The sequence below is a fragment of the Siphateles boraxobius genome, unplaced genomic scaffold (genome assembly GCF_051911475.1).
Source record: "Siphateles boraxobius isolate OS27281-9 unplaced genomic scaffold, OSU_SipBor_1 19, whole genome shotgun sequence".
Lineage (NCBI taxonomy): Eukaryota > Metazoa > Chordata > Actinopteri > Cypriniformes > Leuciscidae > Siphateles > Siphateles boraxobius.
This window is the reverse complement of record NW_027508799.1, coordinates 16,243,281-16,263,912: the sequence shown is the minus strand read 5'-3', so window position 1 is coordinate 16,263,912 and position 20,632 is coordinate 16,243,281. Positions and strand designations below refer to the sequence as shown.

General features: G+C 38.8%; 2 protein-coding genes across 3 annotated transcripts; one reads left to right on the top strand and one right to left on the bottom strand.

The window, feature by feature from the left end:
- The first annotated feature begins 4,018 nt into the window (after positions 1-4,018).
- Positions 4,019-8,223, top strand: LOC143741659 (protein mono-ADP-ribosyltransferase PARP11-like). 2 transcript variants are annotated; one of them, XM_077233952.1, is made up of 8 exons: positions 4,019-4,172; positions 4,641-4,793; positions 4,906-5,026; positions 5,139-5,214; positions 5,346-5,418; positions 5,915-6,042; positions 6,221-6,372; positions 7,484-8,223. In XM_077233952.1, the coding sequence occupies exons 1-8, from the start codon at positions 4,122-4,124 to the stop codon at positions 7,798-7,800; spliced, it is 1,071 nt and encodes a 356-aa protein (XP_077090067.1). In that variant the 5' UTR covers positions 4,019-4,121; the 3' UTR covers positions 7,801-8,223. The 2 variants fall into 2 exon arrangements, with proteins under 2 accessions (XP_077090067.1, XP_077090066.1); XM_077233951.1 differs by having other exon boundaries at positions 4,040-4,172; positions 5,915-6,081.
- A 1,713-nt stretch (positions 8,224-9,936) lies between these two features.
- Positions 9,937-20,200, bottom strand: LOC143741658 (tripartite motif-containing protein 16-like). The gene is made up of 6 exons (XM_077233950.1): positions 19,525-20,200; positions 18,715-18,810; positions 18,403-18,636; positions 17,590-17,746; positions 17,421-17,480; positions 9,937-12,439 (listed from the first exon to the last, which is right to left on the bottom strand). Exons 1-6 carry the CDS (start codon positions 20,110-20,112, stop codon positions 11,913-11,915), a joined length of 1,662 nt encoding a protein of 553 aa, XP_077090065.1. The 5' UTR covers positions 20,113-20,200; the 3' UTR covers positions 9,937-11,912.
- Positions 20,201-20,632: the final 432 nt, after the last annotated feature.

Genomic DNA, 20,632 nt, shown 5'->3' with positions numbered 1-20,632 from the left:
CAGGGGAACGAGGCAGGGATGTCCACTCTCTCCATCCCTATTCACTATTTTTATTGAACCCTTAGCAGCAGCTATCTGCCAAAACCCAGCAATCAAAGGTATTGAAACACCACAACTAACACATAAAATCTCACTTTATGCAGATGATATTCTACTATTTACACAAGAACCCCTAGCATCTACTCAAATAATAATTAAAACAATCCAGTCTTTCTCAAAAATATCAGATTACGCAATAAACTGGAATAAATCTTTCCACCCTCCCTTTACATAAAACCAAATGGGATGTGATAGCCCACCAATCACCTATACCTATGTCATGATCACTTACTTAGGCATTAAGATCTCCTCCAGACTGTCAGAGTGGGTAACACTCAACTTCACACCACTGCTAAAAAAAATAAAAGACGATTTGCTTCGATGGATCAACCTTCCAATCTCCATAATTGGCAGGATAGCAGTAATAAAAATGACGACTTTGCCAAAAATTAATTATCTATTCTCAATGATTCCAACCCACCCCACACTCACCTGGTTTAAATCACTAGACTCCATTATCACTCACTTCTACTGGACAAAATAAAACTCACTACACTACAAAAAAACAAGGTTCAAGGAGGACTAGAAGCACCAAATTTTCAATATTACTCCATGGCTAACCAACTGCAATACATATACAAATGAATCCACCCCACCCAGTCCGATATTATATGGCTAGATATAGAACAATCACTATGCAAATAATTAAATATAGCTGATATACCATTCCTCACCAAATCAATCAAACAACACACTTGTTTTAATACAGTAACTAGCTGCCACTGTGACAGCCTGGTGGAAATTTCACCAAATCAAAATATTATAATTATTATTAATATTATTATTATCAATATTTTTATTGTCAGTGCTGTTCTGGAATTACTAACCTGATGTTTATTGTTATCACTACTGCTATGGTTAAATCAATAGATTATTTCCAAATTCCCGCCTAATCTTTTCATGTGTTTTTAATGCACCACAACACAGAATAGGGAAAAAACAAATTGTATATGAAAAACATCAAACAATTAGGCAGGCAGGACAGGAGAGAAGTGGTTTCCATGGGACAGTATCAATCTCTGTCCCTAGTTGGGACACTCTCACACTGTACTCCTTCTTTTAATTCACCTTAGACACTACACATAACATAAAAAAAGAGAAGATAAGGACTGAAGAGATGTAGGAGAGAGTTATATTATATTATATTAATATAGTATCTTTTTATTTTTGGAGAGTGCTGACAATGGCAATTGTTACATAGGAGGAAAGATGGAAATAAGAATAAAAATAAAAATTGACTAATACAATGTCGGCAGTATGATGGTGGTGAGGAGTGGTGGTGGTGATGGTAATGATGATGGTAATAAATAATAAATGGTTACTTTATTTATGCATACACACATACACACACCCACACACAACTATACATTAACACACTTTTATTTCACTTCTGGAATTATGGAATAACTAGATTGTTCGATACTGCACTATTTTGGTTTGTATGTCTATCTGTCTATAAAATAGAAACATTTTAATGTTTTAATGTGTCTACTAGATTGCTGTGTCTATAGAACCCTTTTATTAGTTCACTAAAATGCCAATTAAGACACAGGGCTATGTCTGGCCTTTCTCTTAATACATCCATGGTCTGGCCCGGCATGGTTTATTTTTTGTGTGCATAGTTTCAGAGGGATCTATTTATTGTTGTTAATATGATATGTTAAATGTTCTATCATTATATATATTACTACTAAAGCCTGCTTGACCAAAATAGTTTAATTGTCATTAAGTTATAAAGATAGTCATGCTAAGATAATACATATTCAACTTTTATAAGAATAAATATATAATAATTAACTTAATGTATATGTTATTACATTATATAATTATATATGTATGTTTTTTCACTATTTCTGAGATGTAAATATCAATAATTTATGTTTGGGGTTAAAAAGGATTCTAAGCATGTATACCATGATTTATCCAAACGTATAAGGTCAAACAACTACACTTAACCACTATAAAGCTGCCATACACACCTCAACTTCCTGTACTGTCTTATTTCTTCTTGCTGGCTCTCTCAATATTTATTTTGTAAGCGTACTGCATGTAGCATTCTCTATGGTAGCCAACATGAATTGTCACATCTGGAATGTGGCCTTCTGTGATTTCATATTTTTCCACAGCTTTTTGGGGGATTTTGTATTGTAAAAAAGCTTTTGTATTTAAATTCACCCACTCTAAAGAGCATTGTACAAACTTGATCCAACTTGTTAGTGATAAGGGTATGATGTTAGTTGATGTACAGCTAGTAACATGCACAAGACACTCCATATCCAAGATAAAGTGTCTTATTTATGTTAGATATATAAATATAGGCCTCCAATACAACATTACTGCTATATTACTCCCGCCCCTTTCGGGGTCCTAGCCTGGCCGTCTGCGATTGGTTAGTATTATTAATGACGTTAAAAACTACACTCGGATTGGTTCAGCTACTAGACCTGTCTCGCGATTTGTGAAAATATATGATCAAAACAGAATTGGCAACAAATTTTATTTGACTACATATAATGACTTAATATCGTACATAAAAGAAGCGTATACTCTATCGATGGAGATCGATCAACAACACGAAAAACGCGTTCGGCCCACCGTCTACTCGCACGAATTCTTACTATTTTTGCTCAATCGTAAATATTTTAGGAGTTGCCAAATTCGTATGAATTCGTAGGCTACGAATGGCCTACCCCCTAAACAAATATCAATGGGGTTTAGAAAAATCATACAAATTCGTACGAATTATAACCTTTTTATCACTCTTACGAATTCTTGGTCCTGAGTAGGCTATAGCGTTGAATTCCCTGTTCCCTCCAACTTAAGTTTAATGCATTTAAACGATGACCAAGCTAAATGTGCAATAATGGTAATGGAGTTTTGTCCGTTTGGTTTAACTTTAAAATACATAAGTTAAAATGAAAGGTTGTATCAGTGATTTCTGGCCCCAAAATAAATGTCTAATCTTTCCTAACGATCAGCTAGCTGCCCGCCCCATAAGTATGCCGTCCAAAAACCGCGTCTCTGTAGGCAGCCTAGGCTCTGAGATCTCCACACAAAAACAAATGGGTACAACCACCACTCAAAGCCAAAATAAACAGTGTTCCAACCAATCACTGACAGGGGCGGGTGTGGTGAGGTTTTGCGCTCGTGCACGGCTGGACGCGAAATTGGAGCAACACGGCATTTTTTTTCACAGGATGGTAGGGGAAGACTCATGAATATTCATTAGGGAACTCATGCCTGATTGGTCTGATGACCTACCCCCTAACCCCGCCCCTAAACCTACCCCTCACTGGGGGTCTGATGACCTACCCCTAACCCCGCCCCTAAACATACGAGTCACTGGGGTTAAGACCAATCAGGGATGAGTTCCCTAATGAATATTCATGAGTCTTCCCTTACCATCCTGTGAAAAAAAATATCGCACCCCGGGCCTATTTCGGTGTATTTTTTTTTATAGTTTAATGGAGTAAAAATAAAATAAAATGAAGGATGTGGCTGACTGGCTGGTTTTGCAAACAATGTCTGAACTGCCAAAGACGTTTTCAGTTCTGCAATTTAAAGAAAAATGTGTTTCCTCATGACATCCCTCTAAAGAAGGAGCCTGTAGTAAGGCATTTTGCTGTGACAAAAATGCAAAAGCAATGTATCCATATTATTTAATAGTTTTATTATTTTAATTACTATTATTGCATTTTGTAGCTTATTAATCCATGTATCTCCTTCAGTTTAATTTTTTTAATTATGTATTTTAGGTTTGGTATTATTATTGAATAATCTTAGTAGTTGAAACAAAGAGTATAGAAGAACTAGAAGTTATAAATAGAATTATAAAATTATTATAAATTATAGAATTATTATTAGAGTTATTAATAGTTATAGTTAATAGAAGTTCTTCTATACTCTTTGGTTGAAAGACGCATGACGTCACAGCTGCGAATGCGGAAGTGAAGCGCACAACAACAAGAGATCGAGGAAACAGACCCAGTAATATGACAAAAAACAATGTTGCACGAATTTAGATGAAATCGACATTGTTTAAAACAACAAGAGGAACGAGGCTTTTTCGAAAGGTATTCACAATATATTAATACTATTAAAATCTATATTTTATCATTGCAGCATGTTCTGGTAAACAAATATCCTTTATTAATGAGATCGCGACCGGTAAAATCAAATTAGATTAATTTCACGAGTAAAGTTTGTAAATAAACGTTGATGTGGGCTGGAGAAAGCCTATTCTGAAAGATTAAAATAGTTCAAAACGTAGATTGATGAATAGATGATGAGTATGGTCTGGACCGCTGCTAAATTGTGTGACGTTTACATCACTCAGACACCAAGTAAACATAATTAGAAAGTATAACTATATATGATCATTCCAGTATGTTTTAGTTACAAAATATCTTGTTTGAATGAGATTGCGTCCTGTGAAATCAAACAGATGAATGATTGTTTCAGATGAATAATTGCTTGTTATTAATGAAGTATTGTCACACACAAGTTTACCAAATGGTCATATTTGTGTATTTGCTTTAAAGATGCACTGTGTGGCCACTGAAACACATCTGGAGAGCTCAGGGGTACTCCAGAAGCCCTCTGATGAGGAATCATGTGAGGAGGAAATGGACACATCAGAGACAAAGTGGCACTGGTTTTACCTTGCCGAGTGTGGCATCTGGCACATGTTTGAAGTATGTACTGTGCTTTATAAAACTGCAGTCTGATAGATTAGACTAATATGAATGGCAATTCATAAGGTGTCTTTTTGCTGATCACAGCATGCTGTTTTTCTGTTCACTACAGGAAGTACCGAGCACAGGGTGTTCTGTCACCAATGAGCAAATTGAACAATACTACTGCAAGAATCAGCATGCTTCAATGGACTTCTATACTGCTAAATATACCTATAAATTAGACTTTTCTGGTCAGTTACCAAGCAAAGCATAGATTTGTGTTATCTAGATTTGTGGTAATAAATGCCATGAGGGCTGTGATACATCTTTACTGTAATTTTCTCAACTCTATCATGTCACTAGCTATGAAACAAGTCAATGTGACTACTGGAAAAGAAAGGCCAATCAAAAGGGCATTGCATTCAGCGACTGACTTTAGGTAAGCTCATTTATACAGCTTTTATTATTATAACAATTATATTGTAATGTTTTATATCATACATTACATTTGTATTATTTATTACGTTAAATAATAAAAAAAATATTTTTATTTTATTTTGTGTTTCACAGATTTATCTGCGATAACCCAGCTCTTCCTGTACCCAGTCACTGGGAAAGAATTAATACAGAGGAACCCTATCAGGTAAAAAAAAAAAAAGAAAAGAAAAAAAGATAATGTTAAATGAATGACACCGAATGAATTTTGACTGCAATACACTTAATTACAGTGGTTTGCATCTTACCTAGAGAATACAAATTGTTTTGTTAATTTGAGTTTTATTTTTTTTTATTTTTTTCATCTGCTTCTTGTGGTGTGCCTCAGGGATCCATTTTGGGACCTTTATTGTTTTCCATTTATATGCTTCCTTTGGCCTACATTTTTCAGAAATACAACATTCCTTATCACTGTTATGATGACAATTCTCAGTTTGAGAATGGAGTTGGATGGAGCTAGAATAGGGGAAATTCTAGCATCCCTCCACTGGCTTTCCATTAAATTCAGGGTTAAAAATCCCATGTTTGTATATGAGGCGTTGTCTGGCTGTGCACCAAAATATATAATGGTTCATAGTGTTTAAATGTGCTTTATGAATAAATGTTTATGTTGTTGTTGTTTGACTGTGACTGTTTCTCTCCAGCTTATTGCTATATGCAGAGATACGTTTGAGTACAAAGAAGTGGCCCGGTTATATGAGAGAACCATGAGCCAGTCCATCAGATCCATTCAGAGAATACAGAACCTGGATTTGTGGGAATTTTTCTGCAGGTTGACTCATTTTCCAAAATTTGAAACAAACCTGAAAAGGTTTATATTGCAATAATAATTCACTGTCTGCATATCACACTTATTACAAGGCTTCTAAGCAAATAAAGTGTTCTTAATTTTCATTTTAAATGTTTTTGACCATTTCATTTATTAATAAACAAATGCTAATATATTACAGGAAAAAGGCCCAGCTGAGAAAAATAAAACATGCCGTAAACGTTGAAGAAAAGATGCTTTTTCACGGAACTGGCCACAGTAACATACAGGCCATATGTACATACAACTTTGATTGGCGTCTGACAGGAAGTCATGGTGACGTATATGGCAAAGGTACAGTCCATGAGTCGTTTTGCATTAAAGGGATGATTCACAAAAGATGACAACTGTGTCATTATTTATCCTCATGTCAGTCCAAACCTGTATGACTTCTATCTTTCATTGAACACAAAAAGTGACGCTTTGAAAAATGTTCACGCTGCTCTTTTACTTACAGTGACAGAGTGGATGTGGATAGGGCTGTCAAGCTCTAAAAAGTATGAAATAAAAGTCATTCATACATCCAGTGTCCTGAAGCCAAATTATAAATTTGTTAACTTTTTCACTGAAAATCTGCCATGGTCAGCGTCTACTATCATTCTATTGATAAGAAAACCTTAAACATTTGGTATAAAATGATTCAATATTTATTTTATTTCCACAGTAAAAAATATAAAGGTTTCGAAAGACATGATGGAATGTAGCTAAATAATGACTTTATAAAAAATTGTTTCTGTAACTACTGCAACAACCTGAATTATGTACATATTTAGACTGCATTTTTAAATATGTTGTATATGGAAGCCCATTTCTTCCACATATGAAAAAATATGCTTTTTTTAAGTCATAATAATGAGATAAGCTGGAATAATAACATAAAAGTCCAAATTCTGACATACCGTAAGTTTAAAAATTGACATAAAAAGTCATAATGACAAAAAAAAGTCGCTCTTTATCGCTGTTCACATTTTTGTCTCAAATATGAGAAAAATTTGCAAATATGTCATAATTGTCTTTTTGTCATAATTTGACTTTTTGTTAAAATTTTACTTGTCATAATTTAGACTTTATCTCATTATGACTTAGTATATCATAATTGTCTTAGCATTACATAATTGTGACTTTTTATGTCACAATTCCAGCTTTGGATGAGATAAAAATATGCAAATACGAGTTGCAAATAATTATTTTGACTTTTTATATCTTACTTTTGAATTTTTATCTCCTCATCATGATTTACCGAAGCATATTTATTTTCTTATTGGGCAAAATTTGACTTTTTATAAGGAATAAAACTTAAGTTGCCTATTTTTTGTCGTAGGTTTAATTGTAAATATTCCACTCCTGTTGAAATGTCATTATAGAAACATTTTACATTGTGAACATACATTTTTTGTCTTCACAGGAAGCTATTTTGCACGCGACGCAAGATATTCCAGCAAATTTTGCCATTCGACTAGCAAGCATAACTTTATCCTACAGAGACATGGTATGGCGCCCGCTATTTTCCAGAGTGACCCGCCTTACAAGTGCATGTTCCTGGCCCGGGTTCTAGTTGGGGAATACACACTGGGTCATCCCCAATACTGCAGACCTCCTTCTAAAGACACGAGCATTGCAAACTTTTTCGACAGTTGTGTGGATGACATGATAAACCCTAAGATCTTCGTTATATTTGACAGCAACCAGATTTATCCGGAATACTTAATTGAATTTTACTGATGTCAAAGACCAAAAGAAAGTCAGCATAAACTGTGTTAACGGAACTTACTGTACAGTGGCGTTGTGGGAGTTTTAGAGCAGAGTGCTGTAACAGTGCTGAGGACGGTTACTGCAAAAGTGCCTTTGGTGAAAAACTATGAAATATATAACAATGTAGGCTACTGTGACTAGGGGGCTGAGGGGGAAAAAAAAAATATATATATATGGGTAATATATTTATTGTTTAAATGGATGATATTTTTCATAACATCAACTGTTGACCTTGGAACCAGTTTTTCCTCTTAATTATTTTTCTTTTTTTCATTTAAAGGCCATAACTTGTGTTATTTACTTGTGTAATATCCAGAAATCCTGCCTTGTGGGGGAAAAAAAATGTTGGCAGAAAGTGATTCCATAAAGAGTTCTCAGTTTATGTGTTTTAAATTTGCACATGTAACATTTTTTGTTTTATTATTCCATAATCTACCTCTCCATAATTCTACCTCTTGTCCTGTATTTTCAAAAAGAAAGTCAAAAATCTCTGTTGTTAAACATGCATTTTATGGAAATCTGATGACGTCTTAGTCGCGATGAAACTAAGTTAGTGACAGGTCTTTTCTTCCTTATTGTGACATATAGCCTATCCGAGTGAAACAAATTATTGAAAGAAACAAAAATGTAGTGTGGGGACTTGGTTCTATCCATCAGTTGTTGATTGGGTGGAGGCAGATCTATTGCAGTCGATTGGAAGATTGGATGATTGAAGAAGTCTGGCGTATATGTCAACAAAGAAAAGTATAATTTCATGGAACATCAAGTTGACATTTTGAATAAAACTTACAATGCATTGATTAATGCATTTATAAAATAGATTTTAAATTTTAGATTTTTTTTTACTATACATCCCCTGCTTTATAAAATAAATGAAAAAATGATATATATATATATATATATATATATATATATACACACTTTATTCTAGAGCTGCTGTAAAGCCAAAACAATCTCTGTTACTTTAATTTCCTATTATCATTGTAAAGCTGCTTTGAAACAATCTATATTGTTAAAAGCGCTATATAAATGAAGGTGACTTGACTTAAATCACTTGAATTCCATACAGCCTGATCACACTGATATCATGTTACAAAGAATCTGATACCTATCAGATTTATCTCCATATACAGTAGGATTTGAATTCAAATTACATTCAATGTGATCACTCTGATATCCTGTCACATATGAGGAAGAAAAATTACTCTGTGGTAAAAATACCACATTAAGCTTTTTGTCAAGAATTTGTGAATTTCAAATCAAAATAGTATCTCAAAGGTGCCTGGATCACATTCTCTGTGCGTGTTGGTTGGAATAGTCCGAATGGAATACTGGCTTTTGATATTACTTTACAATCAACAATGCAGTACATACTTGTGACACGTAAAAGTACGCCAGTTGGGAAAGCAGCCATGATCAAATGAATGAAAATCAGACAATATACAATGCAACAAAACAAAATGAAACATGATGATTTTCATAGAAATTCCAAGAACATAGCTAGGAGAATTGGATTGGGGGAGGAGAAGCTATTTTGGAGATGTACGATCAAACCTGTGCTGTCTTTATGGTTCAGTAGAACATATTGAGCATGTGTGTTAAGAAGGACATGGTTGGAATTGATCTATTCATAAGACTTTTTACTAAATAGTTACCTTCAATACAGAGATACACTTTTATTCCTCCTCTCAATGAGAGATCAATTAGTAAATAATCATTGATCATATTTTAGTTTTATAAACAGCATGTGTCTACTTGTAAAATATTGCATGCCGTTTGGGTTTACGTGTGTGCGTGCGTGTGTGTGTGTGTGTGTGTGTGTGTGTGTGTGTGTGTGTGTGTGTGTGTGTGTGTGTGTGTGTGTGTGTGTGTGTGTGTGTGTGTGTGTGTGTGTGTGTGTGTGTGTGTGTGTGTGTGTGTGTGTGTGTGTGTGTGTGTGTGTGTCTGTGTGTGCCGACACAATGTTTCTGTCTGGGAAATGAAATTGAAATTACTTATTCCTGTTTATGTTCTTTTTTAAAATAAATACATACAGAAATAAAGCATTTAATGTATAATATATTGACCCAATATATTCACATCCATAAAAATGCACACACTTCTGAATTTATTTCCAACGGATTTATTTGTCACTTTCAGATCTGATTTATCAAATCCACTGAAACATTATGAATTATTATTATTTATTGTTTTACAGTTGTTTCTCAGACAATTGTTGCGATATCAATATGGCTGATGTGAAGAGAATTATAGTAGTATTTAGTGTATTACTAGATATTGATATTTTCTGTACTTTTTTCATCCTTGGTTGTGCTTAAAATACAGCAAAATGTAGCGTATATGTTTGACGTATAATGACATTAAAATGTAATGTCAGATGTATTTATAAATAACCAAAGAATATATGCACATTCAAGATTATAATAAAAATAAATTTTAAGCATAGTTGATTAGGTTTCAGAATTGCACTAAAATGCCTCCTTTTTTTATCCTGGAAAAACATTCCTGTCCGAAAATCTTGTCCTAACCCTATACCTACCTCTAAACCTAACCCTACCCATAGGTATTTTTCTAAAATTAGAGGGTGATGATTGGTGAATAACACTGATGTAGAAGAACCTAACCCTGGTTGTAAGCGAAACTTGTCCCTTAAATCTGATTGGTTGATTGGAATGTTATTCCCGGATCAACAAATATGTTTACCCAGGAACATGTTGCACTTGCTTAAATAAGGTTGTGCTGTCAGTACATGCTATACCACACTATACTATACTATATATATTTAAAGTGCATTAACATTTATTACACACTCAGCTTTGCTCAAGTGCTACTAAAGTGTCAAAAAGCCCTTGAAAGTTGAACTTGTTGCATATAAGTAAAATTTTAACAATAATTCCATATCACATACATACTTTAAATGAAGTTGCAACGCCATAAGTCGTTAACTACATACGTTAACCCCATGAAGCCTACTGAATCATTTTTCATACGCACATTTTTAAGGCCTCAAAACTGATCAACACTTTGCTGAAAAACGTCTAGACAATACTACATGCCTACTGTTGTCTGATTGATAGTTTATAGTAATAGGCCTTTTAGTATAATTGTTGTCCATGAGCCCTTTTGCTTTGAAATCTTTACTGTTTTTTATAAAGTAAACATAAAAATAAACAAATGTTATATTGTTAGTAATATTTCATGATGAACACTTACTAGACTTACTAGGTATACTTTATTAATTTTTAGAAAAGTCATGTTAAAATGTTAGAATCAAATTTGATACATAGGGACATTTATTTGTACATCTCTAAGTCGCCATTGTATTGCATTACTGTTTTGATCCCTACAAAATAAAAATAAAAATCCATAGCTTTGAACATAAACTAAGCTTTTAAATGGTCACCGTGATTTTGCCAAGTAAGACATGTTCCTAGTTCAACATATTTTGTTGATCCTGGAATAACATTCCTGTCCCAAAATTTAGTCCTTACCCTATCCCTACCCCTAAATCTAACCCTACCCATAACTTTTCCCTAAAATCAGAGGGAAATGATAGGTGAATAACACTGATGTTGAAGCACCTTACCCTGGTTCTAAGCCGAAACTTGACATAAACTGTAAACTTGTCCCTCAAATTTGATTGGTTGATCCGAAAGTTGTTCCAGGATCAACAAAGGTGTTGATGCAGGAACATGTGGTACTAGGTGAAATCACGTTCACCGCATTGAAATATAATCTTACTAAGACATATTATTGAGAGATAGAGTGACAACGGATATTTATATTTATTTTAAGTTGTCTGCTATACTGTTATTTTTACTCTCAGTTTGGGCGTATATATTCTCATATTCTCCTGTATCGTACTATATAAGCCATAAAAACCTGATATATCAAATATGAAACTCAACAAAAACATTTTCATTATTTTTAGACTTTGTCCAAATGCTTAATAAACTGTTCCATCTCAATAAATTTGCATTTTCTTTGGACTATTGTTTCATGTGTCAGGCTTAACATGGATACATCAACTTTGAAAGTATACATTACTTTTATAGTAAGCACTATTTTTAAAAGTACAGTTTTCACAAGTGCAATTTTACAGTTGATACAAAAGAAAGTAAAAACCCAGGATAGAGGGGCTGAGTGAATGTGGTCTGGACTCTGTGGATGAGGGTCATTGTGTCAGAGACGCTGTAGAAGGACAGAGTTCCTGCATTGTGATCCACATACACTCCTATTCTACAGCCAATGGATGGGACGGAGAGTTTAACCCGTTTCTTATCGTAGTAAAATGAGCAACCGAACAGACCATAGAACAGTCTCCAGGACTGCCGATTAAACCCAAACACACACTTATCGGAAGTCCCCTTCCTACTAATGCTCTTATATGACACTGATATAGAGACACCACCATCACCACTCCACTCCAATTCCCAGTAGCAGCGTCCACACACACTCTCTCTACACAACACCTGAAGAGGATAATCAAATCTGTCTGGATGATCGGGATACTGCTGGACTGTACCACTGTCAGCGGCCATTTTGTTTGCTTCAGATAGACGAAGGCGTTTGTGCACTGTGTTTGGATCCAGAGTGAGCTGACAGAAATCTGGAGGAAATAAAGGATCTATTACCAAATGTATCCATTCAAATATATAATTTAACATAGTATACACATTTACTTAAAATGTAATTAAGGTTATTTCCAACATTTTTGTTATTTACAACATACAATTTTGTGTCTTCCTTTAAAAAGAGAAACTTTTTTGCATTTGAACTTAGATTTACTTGATTTATAAATTTTTTATGAATGTTTATTTTAAGGAATTTTGAGAAACGTTTATTTGTACATCTGTCCATCATCATTGTATTGCATTACATTGTATGTTTTGACCCCCACAATAAAAAACTGCAGAGCTTTAGTCATGAAAATAAGCATTTAAATATCATCTTACTAAGACATATTATTGGAAGATATACAGTGAAAACTGATATTAATATGCATTTTATGTAAGTAGTCTGCTCAACTGTTATAACAATTGAATTGCTTTACATAAGCTTAGATTTTCTTATGCTTAGAAAACTAGCACTTTGAAACCTGTTTTCGAAAGTTTGCGTTTTCATGCCCCCAAAACACTGTTGTCGTGTAAATGACAAGTTTTGGTGAAGCTTTATTTGAATGTGTCCTTGTTACGCGTAACATGTATTTACTATGGTAACAGCTATAAATTATGCATATTTACATGCAAATAACCCTAAACCAAACCCTAATCCTACACTAACCCTATAGTAAGTACATGTAGGTAATTCATACACAGTACTTATTTGTGTACACTAACCCTATAGTAAGTACATGTAGGTAATTCATACACAGTACTTATTTGTGTAGGTTTCGAAGGTTGCTAAACCGGGGGTGGCAGTGGGGATAAGCTCCCACTTCCTATAAAATGCCCTCAATGGTGTGCGTCTCAAACAGCCTCTGACAACCCAGTCCAGCTCCTGGCCTTCCCGTGTGGCTTAGCTACTAAGTCCGGCGAAACCGTTCCCACTGACAGGAGAAGGGGCAAAGGCGGTCCTCTGGCGCCTCAAAACCAGTCGCTTCGGGCAGATGGGGCTCGTCAACCTTGGATGGTAGCTCATCTAGGAGAAGGCAACTCTGATTCCAAACCTCCGCTGCCTTGCGGCAAACCCCTTCAGGGGAAAGGCTAAGGGAGTAAACCCTGACAGAAAATCCGGAGCTGGAGTCCCTAAGGCGGCATGACATAGTATCGTCTTCACCGGCAACTCCTGCGGCGCAGCTGGAGCCAAGCTGTATCGACTCTGTCTTTCCCTTTACTCTTTCCCTTGGATTCTTCAGCTTCGCGGAGAGGGGGGGGCTGCTGCATGGGCAACAGCTGGCCCTCCATATAACCCTGCCCAGGCTCTGTAGCTCCACTGGAGAGGACACTCCAGCGCCATCGGAAGATGTCGACTCAACACGGGAGGGGGCAGTTACCGGTTATAAGCTCGTCCGATTGGCGAAGGAAGCGAGCGCCAGGGGTCCCCTTCGACGGTGGGAGAGGTCATCGCGCCTCATTGGACAGCTACCGCCCGCCTCAAGCTGGGCAGCCCCCAGCCAGTAAGGTGCCGTCCCGCCATGGCTCACCCGCCCCACTGGGTGCGTGGGGATTAGAGAGGCATCTCTCGAAAAGTGGGCCACTAAACACTCGCACCAGGCAAGTCAAAGGAAGAACCAAGAAAGAAGCCTCCAGCTCTTCGTTTCGCTAGCTGGAACGTCAGGACCATGTGTCCAGGACTAACCGCGGACCTTCTGCAGATCGACGACGCAAGGAAGACGGCCGTCATTGACAGGGAACTGTCACGACTGAACGTCGACATTGCCGCCCTACAGGAGACCCGGCTGGCTGACAACGGCACCATCAGGGAAACAAACTACACTTTCTACTGGCAGGGGAAGTCCCCAGACCAACCCAGGCAACATGGTGTTGGCTTCGCTGTGAAGAACACACTTGTCAGTTTCACCGAGCTCCCCACAGCAGGCACAGAGAGGATACTCACCCTCCGGCTGTCAAAGTCTTCTGGCCCAGTCAACATTCTCAGCGTGTACGCCCCAACCCTCTGCTCCACCGCCGAGGAAAAAGATGAGTTCTACCAGGCCCTAGATGAAGCGATATCCAGGTGGCCCAGCACTGAAGGCCTTTACCTCTTAGGAGACTTCAATGCAAGAGTAGGAGCTGACCACAAGGCTTGGCCCACCTGCCTCGGAAGCTTTGGGAGGGGGAAGATAAACGAGAATGGCCAGAGACTGCTCGAGCTCTTGTGCCACCACGGCCTGTGCGTGACCAACACCTTCTTCAAGTGTAAAGAGATCCAGCAGGTGTCATGGAGGCACCCCCGATCCCGCCACTGGCAACAGCTTGACCTAGTCATCACCAGAAGAGCGGACATTGGTTGCGTCCTCCTCACCCGCAGTTACCACAGTGCAGACTGCGATACGGACCACGCCCTCGTAGCAAGCAAGGTGCGCACTACACCCAAAAGGTTGCACCACTCCAAGAAGAAGGGTCGCCCACGCATAAATGCCTGCTGCGCCAGCAATCCTGAGAAAACCCAGCAGTTCATCAGCAGGCTGGAACACGCCCTCAGCGAGGGAGTGTCAGCAGATGACACCATCGACTCCAAGTGGCCCCGCCTCCGCGACGCGGTTTACAACGCCGCCATCATCGTCTACGGGAAGAAGGAGCGGAAAAATGCCGACTGGTACGAGGCCCACTGGGAAGAAATGGAGCCCGTGACTGAGGCAAAGAGGAAAGCCCTTCTGGCCTACAAGGCCAATCCAAGCCCTAGTACCCTACAATCCCTCCGGACTGCCAGGAACAAAGCCCAGCAGACCGCCCGCCACTGCGCCAACACCTACTGGCTAAACCTCTGCAGCAGCATACAGAGAGCTGCCGAGACAGGAAACGCAAGAGGGATGTACGAGGGCATCAAGAAGGCAACAGGCCCAACCCCCTCCAAGACCGCCCCCCTCAAGTCCAAGACGGGCGAGGTCATCACCGACCAGGAAAAGCAGATGAAGCGATGGACGGAGCACTACCTCGAGCTATACGCGACGCTGAACGTGGTGACTGACACGGCTCTCAACGCCATCCCAGACCTACCAGTCATGGAGGAGCTAGATACCCCACCAACCATGGACGAGCTCAGCAAAGCCATCGACTGCCTTGCCTGCAGGAAGGCGCCAGGGAGCGATGGAATCCCTCCAGAGGTTCTAAAGAGCGGGATACCAGCCCTGCTACAACCACTCCACGACCTCCTCTGTCTCTGCTGGGAACAGGGCTACATCCCCCAGGACATGCGAGACGCTAACATTGTCACCCTGTACAAGAACAAGGGAGACCGTAGTGACTGCAACAACTACCGGGGCATCTCCCTCCTCAGCATTGTAGGCAAAGTGTTCGCCCGCGTCGCTCTGGCCCGCCTGCAGACGTCTGGCCTCGCCTCCCGCGTCTACCCCGAGTCCCAGTGCGGCTTCAGGGATGGCCTATCAACAGTAGACATGATCTTCTCACTACGCCAGCTGCAGGAGAAGTGTCAGGAGCAGCACATGCCACTCTACATCGCCTTCATCGACCTCACAAAGGCGTTTGATCTGGTCAGCAGAAGCGGACTCTTCAGGTTGCTGCAGAAGATTGGTTGCCCCCCACACCTGCTTGCAGTGGTCACGTCCTTCCACGAGAATATGCACAGCACAGTATGCTACAACGGCGCAACATCCGAAGCCTTCCCAGTCAGCAGCGGAGTGAAACAAGGCTGCGTCCTCGCGCCCACACTATTTGGTATCTTCTTCTCCATGCTCCTCCAATACGCCTTCAAAGACTGCAGCGAGGGTGTCTACATCCGCACCAGGTCGGACGGCAAGCTCTACAACATAGCCCGTCTCCGTGCCAAGACCAAAGTCACAGGGGTACTCATCCGCGAGATGCTCTTCGCTGATGACGCAGCCTTGACCTCACACACGGCTGACGGACTTCAGCAGCTTGTCAACCGCCTCTCACACGCCTGCAAGGAGTTTGGATTGACCATCAGCCTGAAGAAGACCAACGTCATGATACAGGGAGCAGAGACCCCTCCAAACACCGCCATCGACGGGTACAGCCTGGACGTTGTTGAGAACTTCACGTACCTTGGTTCCACGATCTCCAGCTCGCTATCCATCGACTCTGAGATCAACAGCAGAATCGCCAAGGCTGCCGCAGTCATGGCCAAGTTGAATCAGCGAGTGTGGAACAACTCCAGCCTCACTGAGACGACCAGACTGCGCGTGTACCAAGCCTGCGTGCTCAGTACGCTCCTCTATGGCAGCGAGTCATGTACCACCTACGCAAAGCACAAGAAGAAACTCAACAGCTTCCACATGCTGCGTCGCATACTGCATATCAAGTGGCAGGACAAGATCCCCAACACAGAGGTGCTGGAACGAGCCAACATGAGCAGTATGCATGCAACGCTCAGCGAAAGACAGCTGCGTTGGCTTGGGCATGTCAGGAGGATGGACGCAGGCCGCATCCCCAAAGACCTCCACTACGGCGAGCTGGCTGAAGGCACCAGAACCACAGGGCGCCCCAAATTGCGCTTCAAAGACGTCTGCAAAAAGGACTTGAAGCAATGCGGCATTGCCCCCAGCGCATGGGAGAGCCTGGCTGATGATCGCTCCGCTTGGCGACAAGCAGTCCGGCAGGCAACAATCAAAGCAGAAGCGGCACGAAACGACACTGCCGTGGCAAAGAGAGCTAGGCGGAAGCAGCGGCAACACCAGCCTGACCAGCCATCCCCCTTCTCCTGCACCCAGTGCGGCAAGGACTGCCACTCTAGAATTGGTCTGCACAGCCATTCCCGGCGGTGCAGATAGACACACCGAGCTACCCCATCGTCTCCCGAGACGGACGGCTGCCGACGACGACGACTTATTTGTGTAGTAGTTACACAGTAACAACGTCACTTCGAAATAAAGTGTAATCGAAATTTGTATAACCAAATTAAACAGCTTCAGATGTACTCTTAGTTCAAAGAGGATCATGTGCACTTACATTGTAAGAAATTCTCCCTGGTCTCGGGGTCTGGGGTGGGAATGATCTGGATGTATGTCACTATAAAAAACCAACAGAGATTTAAAATGTGATGATTTTATGCAATTGCATCTACATGTTACCTAATGCAGTGTAATCTTTGAACACAAATAAACCTTAAGAACTTCACCTCTACCCAATATCATTTCTATCTCTTGTTTGCAGAAATCCACAAGTTTCTCTCTAAGCAAGGAGACAGATTTTGCCACACCATTAAAGAAAATTGAAGAGGAGGAAGTGATGGGTACATCTGTATATTCGGGAGGAACAGAGTAAGACTGGAAACTCTACAGACAAAGACAAACATAACACACGGTAGACACATTAATTCTACTTTTCACATAACAAACAATAAATGAAACCAGATTTCCCAGCCATTTTTATAAACTGCGTTTAAAAGCAAGGGGTCAGTAATGTTCATTGTTTTCCTTTTTTTCTTTGTTTTTTTGGAAGAAATTCATACTTTTATTTAGCAATTATTTTTGAGCATCACATCAGCATATTAGAATGATTTCTGAAGAATTATGTGACACTGGAAACTGGAGTAATGATACTGAAAATTCTGCTTTGCATCACAGGAATAAATTACAGTTTAAAATATATTCAAATAGAAAACTGTTATTTTAAAATAAATTTCACAGTATTACAGTTTTTACTGTATTTTTGTGATGCCAATGCTGAAATTGAACAACTGAGGTGTGAATTTCAACGTATTTTGGGCAAAATAATGAAGGCTACTTTTTAAAAGTAGCAAATAACTTTTCTACTTTGCTTCTGATAACTATCAAAAAGCAACTTGTGCTAAAAAAAGCTGTGTTTACTTATTCTGTGTATGATTGTTTTTTGCTTACACCATTGCCAGTCACCTAATGATTCATTGAATTATTAAACCTTACCTGCAAATCAGAATTTAACTAAAGACCTGCTTTAAGATCAATGTTACCTGGAGGAAATTGCTGTGATAGGCTGTGTGTGAAAGCTGCTCTAGCTCAGCGTCTGTCCTCTTCAGGTCATCGATCTCTTGCTCAAGTCGCCTCAAGAGTCGTTCAGCTCGACTCACTGTAGCTTTTTCCTGATCTCTGATTTGCTGTGTGAACACAGAACATCTTCCCTCAATGGAGCGGATCAGCTCAGTAAAGATCTTCTCACTGTCCTCCACCGCTGCCAGTGCAGAGCGCTGTTATACGACACACAGTCGTGACATTAGTCCAACAGTGAACACAGATGTTGTTCTTCTCATGTGCTCAAAACTCACCTTGTGTGACTTTACAGTCTCTCTCAGCTCCTGAAAATCTTTCTCTTTCTGCTGGATTCTCTTTTTAAACTCAGTCTGTGTCTTTCTCAGCTGTTCCTACAGGACAAAAATGCAATGTGCAAGTTATAGTATAGTGCAAATATTTTAAAATACTTAAAAAAAGTCGAATCTAAATTATTTTAGATCTATAAGTCAGTACAAAGTCTATACTTTTTATGTTTTTTGAATAGGTTTCTTTATTTCATTTTCAAAAATTACAGTAGCAATACTTGAGTAAATGAATGAATAACCAATGAACAACGAACAAAGAAAATTGAATAAAATAAAAATAAAATCCGCACTCATTATTGTGGTTTAGATCATAAATTACTTTGTCTTTATTTACCACAAATTCTTATCTCTATCTATCTATTTATTTATCTTTATAGACAGACAGACAGACGGACAGACGGACGGATGTATGGATAGATAGATAGACAGACAGATAGATAGATTTTAGTTTTAAAACAATCATACATTTTAAAAATACAGTTTGCTAAATGGCAAAGCAACTACATTTGCTCCGGTGTTAATTGAAGGTATATAGTTAGCAAAGTAGCAAAGTTAAGCATATTTAAATATATCCAATTTAAATTTGTATAATTAAATATCAATTTGCAAGGACATTTGTTATGCATGCAATCCCATCAGAAGATATACAATGCTAAGCACTGATAAATAATGACATATTGATTGATTGTATACATAAAAAAAGAGTAAAACAAAATAAAATAAAATAAATGTTTGCATTAGAATGTGTGTTCATCATACCTGCTTCTCCATCCTCTCTTCTACAGCTGTTACAGTGTCATGGTTTTTGTGTGCATCCATTCCACACAGATAACAAATGCACTGCTGGTCAGTACGACAGTAGATATCCAAAAGTTTATCATGTTTACGGCAGATCACCTCCTGTAGTTTGCTGGTGGCATCCATCAAGTTGTGCTTCTTAACTTTAAAAAAATGCTTGTGTTGCTCGAGGTGATTTTGACAGTAGGAGTTGAGACACACTAAACAGTAATTGATGGCTTTGTATTTTGTTCCAGTGCAAATGTCACACTCCACATCTCCAGGTCCAGCGTAGAAGTGAGCAGGAACAACTGCATGGAGTTTTGTCTTCAATTTCTCCACCATTTCAGCAAACACCACATTTTTACATAAGACAGGTCTTGGAGTGAAGGTCTGTCTGCACTGAGGGCAGCTGTAAACTCCCTTCTGATCCTCCTGATTCCAGCAGTCTGTAATACAGTTCATACAGTAACTGTGTCCACAGGGAATGGTCACTGGATCCTTCAGTAGATCCAGACAAACTGAACAGCTGAACTGGTCCTGAGCCATGGAAATGCTGGCTTGTGCCATTTTACAGACATGTAAAGGAGCTCAATAATCTCTTTCCGTGATTTGACGAGTTTCCTGGTTTCGTCTTTGAGAAAGTGAAACTGAGGGCGCAGAACTGCAGTCAGTCTACAGAGGGCGCTCACGTCTCAAACAATATTTTCTACTTCTGCCTGTGATTTTATGCTATAAATGTCTATGGAGGTCCATACTTTTACTTTTTGGACTTTATTTCATAATTATAATTTATTATTTTCTAACATTTATAGTTTTTACTTTTTATTATGTATTTATTATGTATATTATGTATTTATTATGTATGGCTAATTATGGTAGTGTGTCAATTTCTAATTTTTATCTCATAATTATTACTTAATATCTAATAATTTTAGTCAAGTCAAGTCACATTTATTTCTATAGCACTTTTTACAAGACAGATTGTTTCAAAGCAGTTTTACAGAGATAACAGAAAAATGCAACAAAGTTTGTTTCCAGAAGAAATAGCGTCATAGTCCAGTTTAAGTAAGTTGAGTGATGTTTCATT